Source organism: Muntiacus reevesi, chromosome X (assembly GCF_963930625.1).
Source record: "Muntiacus reevesi chromosome X, mMunRee1.1, whole genome shotgun sequence".
In the NCBI taxonomy this organism is placed as follows: Eukaryota; Metazoa; Chordata; class Mammalia; order Artiodactyla; family Cervidae; genus Muntiacus; species Muntiacus reevesi.
Genome location: NC_089271.1, coordinates 114,930,014 through 114,936,277, shown reverse-complemented (window position 1 = coordinate 114,936,277; position 6,264 = coordinate 114,930,014). Strand labels below are relative to the sequence as shown.

General features: G+C 42.0%; 1 protein-coding gene across 2 annotated transcripts; it reads left to right on the top strand.

Moving 5' to 3' along the window:
- Window positions 1-356: 356 nt before the first annotated feature.
- On the top strand, window positions 357-1,869 carry LOC136153337 (heterogeneous nuclear ribonucleoprotein A3-like). Of its 2 annotated transcripts, XM_065915047.1 has the most exons (2): window positions 357-402; window positions 469-1,862. In XM_065915047.1, the coding sequence occupies exons 1-2, from the start codon at window positions 397-399 to the stop codon at window positions 1,531-1,533; spliced, it is 1,071 nt and encodes a 356-aa protein (XP_065771119.1). In that variant the 5' UTR covers window positions 357-396; the 3' UTR covers window positions 1,534-1,862. The 2 variants fall into 2 exon arrangements, with proteins under 2 accessions (XP_065771119.1, XP_065771118.1); XM_065915046.1 differs by having other exon boundaries at window positions 361-1,869.
- Window positions 1,870-6,264: the final 4,395 nt, after the last annotated feature.

The following is a 6,264-nucleotide window of genomic DNA, read 5'->3' as shown; positions in this document are numbered from 1 at the left end:
CACCACTCTTCCCCTTACTTTACTCTACTCTAGAAGATTTCGACCCTAATAGATCTAACACTCTTTTGATAATAGGTATTTTTAATTCCCCCTTTAGTACCCTGAAAGGAGAGGTATAAATAATGTAACTTGCCTATATACATATTTGTGAATCATCAATTCCCCCAAAATAACATAAAAGAAATGCAAGGAAATAATTTATAATAAAATAGTACATATTTTAGTATGTAAATCCTGGGGCACAGCTACACTTGAAAATATGATGAAGTAGTAAGAAGTTTTGCACCTGTAATGAAAAAGCATAATGAAAGTGGCAGCTCCAAATGCTGATTGATAAAAGCATGTCGTAGGGCTCCATATTGAACTCAAGTTGGAAGAGGTGAGTCCGGTCTCAAAATGGAGGTAAAACCGCCGCCCGGTCGCCCCCAGCCCAACTCCAGCCGTCGCCGCCGCCACCAGGGGGAGGAGGGTCACGATCCCAAGGAACCAGAGCAGTTGAGAAAGCTGTTTATCGATGGTCTGAGCTTTGAAACTACAGATGATAGCTTAAGAGAACATTTTGAGAAATGGGGCACACTTACAGATTGTGTGGTGATGAGAGACCCCCAAGCAAAACGTTCCAGGGGCTTTGGTTTTGTGACTTACTCTTGTGTTGAAGAAGTGGATGCAGCAATGTGTGCTCGACCACACGAGGTTGATGGGCGTGTAGTGGAACCAAAGAGAGCTGTTTCTAGAGAGGATTCTGTAAAGCCTGCTGCCCATCTAACAGTGAAGAAAATTTTTGTTGGTGGTATTAAAGAAGATACAGAAGAATATAATTTGAGAGACTACTTTGAAAAGTATGGCAAGATTGAAACCATAGAAGTTATGGAAGACAGGCAGAGTGGAAAAAAGAGAGGATTTGCTTTTGTAACTTTTGATGATCATGATACAGTTGATCAAATTGTTGTTCAGAAATACCACACTATTAATGGGCATAATTTTGAAGTGAAAAAGGCCCTTTCTAAACAAGAGATGCAATCTGCTGGATCACAAAGAGGTCGTGGAGGTGGATCTGACAACTTTATGAGTCGTGGAGGAAACTTTGGAGGTGGTGGAGGTAACTTTGGCCGTGGTGGAAACTTCGGTGGAAGAGGAGGCTATGGTGGTGGAGGTGGTGGCAGCCGAGGGAGTTATGGAGGAGGTGATGGTGGATACAGTGGATTTGGAGGTGATGGTGGCAACTATGGTGGTGGCCCTGGTTATAGTAGTAGAGGAGGTTACGGTGGTGGTGGACCAGGATATGGAAACCAAGGTGGTGGATATGGTGGCGGTGGTGGAGGATATGATGGTTACAATGAAGAAGGAAATTTTGTAGGTAACTATGGTGGTGGTGGAAACTATAATGATTTTGGAAATTATAGTGGACAACAGCAATCAAATTATGGACCCATGAAAGGGGGTAGTTTTGGTGGAAGAAGCTTGGGCAGTCCCTATGGTGGTGGTTATGGATCTGGTGGTGGAAGTGGTGGATATGGTAGCAGAAGGTTCTAAAAACTCAGAAGAAAAGGGCTACAGTTCTTAGCAGGAGAGAGAGCGAGGAGTTGTCAGGAAAGCTGCAGGTTACTTTGAGACAATCGTCCCAAATGCGTTAGAGGAACTGTAAAAATCTGCCACAGAAGGAACAATGATCCACAGTCAGAAAAGTTACTGCAGCTTAAACAGGAAACCCTTCTTGTTCAGGACTGTCATAACCACAGTTTGCAAAAAGTGCAGCTATTGATTAATGCAATGTAGTGTCAATTAGATGTACATTCCTGAGGTCTTTTATCTGTTGTAGTTTGTCTTTTTTTTTTTCCTTTCATTACATCAGGTATATTGCCCTGTAAATTGTGGTAGTGGTACCAGGAATAAAAAATTAAGGAATTTTTAACTTAAAAAAAAAAAAAAAGCATGTCGTAGGGGCTATTCTAATGTCCACACTGCATGGCTGTCAGTGATATTTTCTTTTCTGAAATGATGAGTATTTCTTTTTTTTCTTAGAATTAATTTTATTTATTTCTTTATGGCTGCAGTGGGTCTTCGTTGCTGTGTGGGCTTTTCTCTAGTTGTGGCAAGCAAGGGCTACTCTCTAGTTGTGGTGCACAGGCTTCTCATTTTGGTGGCTTCTCTTGTTGCAGAGCAGAAACTCTAGGGCAGACAGGCCTCAGTAGTTGTAGCATGCAGGCTCAGTAGTTGCACGTCCCAGGTTCTAGAGCGCTGGCTCAGGAGTTGTGGTGCATTGGGCTTAGTTGCCCCATGGCATGTGGGATCTTCCCAGACCAGGGGACAAACCCGTGTCTCCTGCATTGTCAGATGTCTTCTCACCCACTGAGCCACCAGGGAAACCCCTGAAATGGTGACTATTTCTTGATAAAGTTCTAAGTTGCATTTTCCAATCATTGGAACCATTAAAAAACAAAAACACCCACGCACATTTTCAAAATGCCCTCTAGGGAGCACTGAAGCCCCACTGAGAATGGCTCAGACCTTTGACCTTGCTTCTCCTGGACTAATCAAAGCTTGTTCCCACCTCAGGGCCTTTGCACTTGCTGTTCTCTCTGCCTGGAAGGCTCTTCCCTCAAACATTTAGATGATTCCTTCTCTCTTCTCTCAGATCTCTCTGTTCAAATGACACTACTTTAGAGAGCCCTGTCCTGACCACTCTGTCTAAAATAGTATGCCTGTCCCATAGATCTCTATTTTTTCACACTTCTTAAATTTTCTTCCTATTGCTAATTGACATTATCTTGGGTATCTATTTACATATTTACTACCTGGCTCTCCCACTAGACTCTAGTGACTAAAAGGAATTCTCCAAGACTTCAGACACTTCTTTTACATAGCTCTATTTCCTAGATACTGGGAGAGTTTATTAATGAATCCAGGTTTTCTCTGATTCCAGGATGGCAGTAACAATCAAGCTTCCTAACCATTAAATAATCATGGTGAGAGCTATACCATTTATTGATCAAGTGCTATATACTTTGTACTGTGCTATGTTCTAACAACAGCACTATGAAGTATTATTATCATCCCCATCTTACAGAGGGGCAAACTGAGACCTAGGTTACTTTATTTGTTCAAGATCATAGAGATGGTGATAAGTGGCAGAGACCATGATTTTCTTCATTACATCTTGCAGTAGGTAGGAAAGCTAGGAGTTAATTCAGAGGCAGTCCTACTCGTAACCCCTCGGCCAACCCACGTCAGGGGTGGGGACTGATATCCAGCCTGACGCCTCTAAAGTGATGCTCTGCAAGGTCTAGCTTGCAGAAATGTCAGCAAGCTTCATATCCACCTAGCCTTTGCCAGGAGTGTTGGTGGGTTCAACAACAAGTGTGATTCCCTTCCCACCCCAGTGACTCTCCAACCTTTCTGCTTTGTTATACCAAGAAAACAAAGAATCAAGAAGACTGGTTTCTCTGCATGGGTACTTTCTGAACAACTGTGTGCTGTTTCCTCCTCCCAAGTTCTTTCATGGAAGGGGTTTTAACTGCTTTTAAGCATAACTTTCTGCTGCATATTGCTATTATTTGTTTATACATATCCTATGTCTCCTATTCATTTGAAGCTCCTAGAAAGCAAGGACCAAATCTTAGCCAACCTTGTACTCTCCTCAGTAACCTTTGGCCTTCAAACCAGACTAAGCCTCTGATCTTCTGTGGAACTTTATACAACTTACTAGACAGTTCCCAGAGCTCCATGTGGTACCTTGACATGCAGTAGGTGCTCAACATATACTTCTTGTTTGCTTACTGTACCTTGGTCCTCTTTACAGCAAAACAGAAGATTCTCTCACTTTGTTTTTGCCCTTACTCCTTAACTCTTTCATATTCAATAATCTCTCCCCTTGGAGTTCAGAGAGAGTAGAAATCTCTCTCTCTTTCTCTCTCACTTTCTTCAAGTTTGACTCCTGTAGTCTTAATTCTGTGCACATATATACCCACTCCTTTACATCATCAGTGTCCTCTGAGGGTAAGAACACTCTCCCAGGGCTGGAACCCCCAGGTAGTGACAGCAGTGATACCTGACACTTAAATTTCTATTATCAGTTTCCTGAGTACCTTGTTACACCTCTTCTTGGCACACTACAACTTTATCATGAATTAGGCATGTATTATAAGAATTCTCATTTTACAGATAAGCAAGTAGTCTTGGGGAATTTTAATGATATTCCCAAAGTCACACAGCAAATTGACTAGCAGAGTCAGTTCAGTCACTCAGTCATGTCCAACTCTTTGTGACCCCATGGACTGCAGAACGCCAGGCTTCCCTGTCCATCATCAACTCCCGGAGCTTGCTCAAACTCATGTCCATCAAGTCAGTGATGCCATCCAACCATCTCATCCTCTGTCGACCCCTTCTCCTCCCGCCTTCAATCTCTCCCAGCATCAGGGTCTTTTCCAATGAGTCGGCTGTTCGCATCAGGTGGCCAATGTATTGGAATTTCAGTTTCAGTATCAGTCCTTCCAATGAATATTCAGGACATTTCCTTTAGGACTGACTGGTTTGATCTCCTTGCAGTCCAAGGGACTCTCAATTCCAGCTTGCCACTGAGTGGCAGAACTAGGATTCAAACCTGGGTTTTTGGATCTCTGGTTCAAAAGGTACTCTCTCTGGGGCATGTTGGTGGAGCAGAAGACCCTGGGGACCACCTTACCTCCAGACCTCAAATCCAGCTTGTTGTCCCCCAGTACTTCACAGGGAGGGATAAATGGGAAGAACAGTTTCACTCTTCCTTAGGTTTCTGTTGGGCGGTGCCCAGTTTGTTTACTAGGAACAAAAAACCATAATTAGGAAACTGGTCCAGGTCTCCCAGGCAGAGATGTACTTATATTCTCACCATAAGCCTGAGCTCAGCCTTTCTGGACCAGGCTCTAGTCTAAGAGCCATTGCACTGGAGCAGATCACAAGGGACCTCTAACATCTGCTGAACACCAAACCCATGTTCTCTCAGACATCCACTACTTCCATTCTGGGCTTCTTTTTCCTCATTTGAAAATTGTTAACACTGTCAACATTCTGAAGTTCATCCCCATTCACTCCTCTTGGCAGCATGTGCTAAATTCAGCCTGTGTTAATCTGAGAAGAGGCTAGCCCCAACCCAATGACCCTGCTCCAACTTGTCTCAACACAGCTTCATTATAGTTCTTGTGCAAAGTTGAGTGTCAGAATTTTCTTCTGAAAGAAATTAAAGATCTAAATAATGGAAAGGCGTCCTATGTTCATGGATTGAAAAACTTAATATTGCTAAGATGACAATACTATTCAAAGTGGTCCACAGATTCAGTACAATTCCTTATCCAAATCTCAATAATTTTTTTTGAAGAAATGAAAATGGTGATCCTACAATTCATGTGGAATTACCAAGAACCCTAAATATCCAAAGTAATACTGAAAAAGAAAAAAATGTACTGCAAATATACAGGGACTGGCATAAGAATAGACATGTAAATATATGGAATAAAACTCAAGGTCCAGAAATAAACCCATATATCTATGGTCAGATGATTTTTCTTACAAGGAGGCTAGGACCCTTCAATGGGAAAGAATCATTTCTCCAACAAATGGTGCTAGGACAACCAGATATCTATTTGCAAAAGAATTGAGCCCCTATCTCATACCATATACAAAGTTAAGTAAAAACAAATCAAAGGCCTAAATGTAAATGCTAAAACTATAAAACTCTTAGAAGAAAATATAAGGATAAATATTCATGACCTTGGGTTGAACAACAAAAGCATAAGCAACAAAAGAGAAAAATAGACAAATTGGACTACATCAAAATTAAAAACTACTATGCATCAAAGGACACAATCAAGAGAGTGAAAAGACAACCTGCAGAATGGGAAAAGTGTTTGTAACTCTTATACCTGATATGTCTAGTGCCTAGAATATATAAATAAGAATCCAACTTTAAAAAATGGGCAAATAACTTGAATAGACATTTCTTCAAAGAAGTTGTGAAATGATGTTGTTGTTGTTCAGTCACCCAGTTGTGTCTTGACTCTTTGCGACCCCATGGACTGCAGCACGCCAGACCTCCCTGACCCTCACCATCTCCCGAAGTTTGCCCAAGTTCATGTACACTGCATTGGTGATGCCATCTAGCCATCTCATTCTCTGATGCCCTCTTCTCCTTCTGCCCTCAAGCTTCCCCAGCATCAGGGACTTTTCCAGTGAGTCGACTGTTCACATCAAATGACCAAAATACTGAGTTTCAGCTTCAGCATCAGTCTTTCT

What these genes read in the sequence shown, in the direction of transcription:
- LOC136153337 (XM_065915046.1), top strand. Translation starts at nt 397, where the DNA reads ATGGAGGTAAAACCGCCGCCCGGTCGCCCCCAGCCCAACTCCAGCCGT.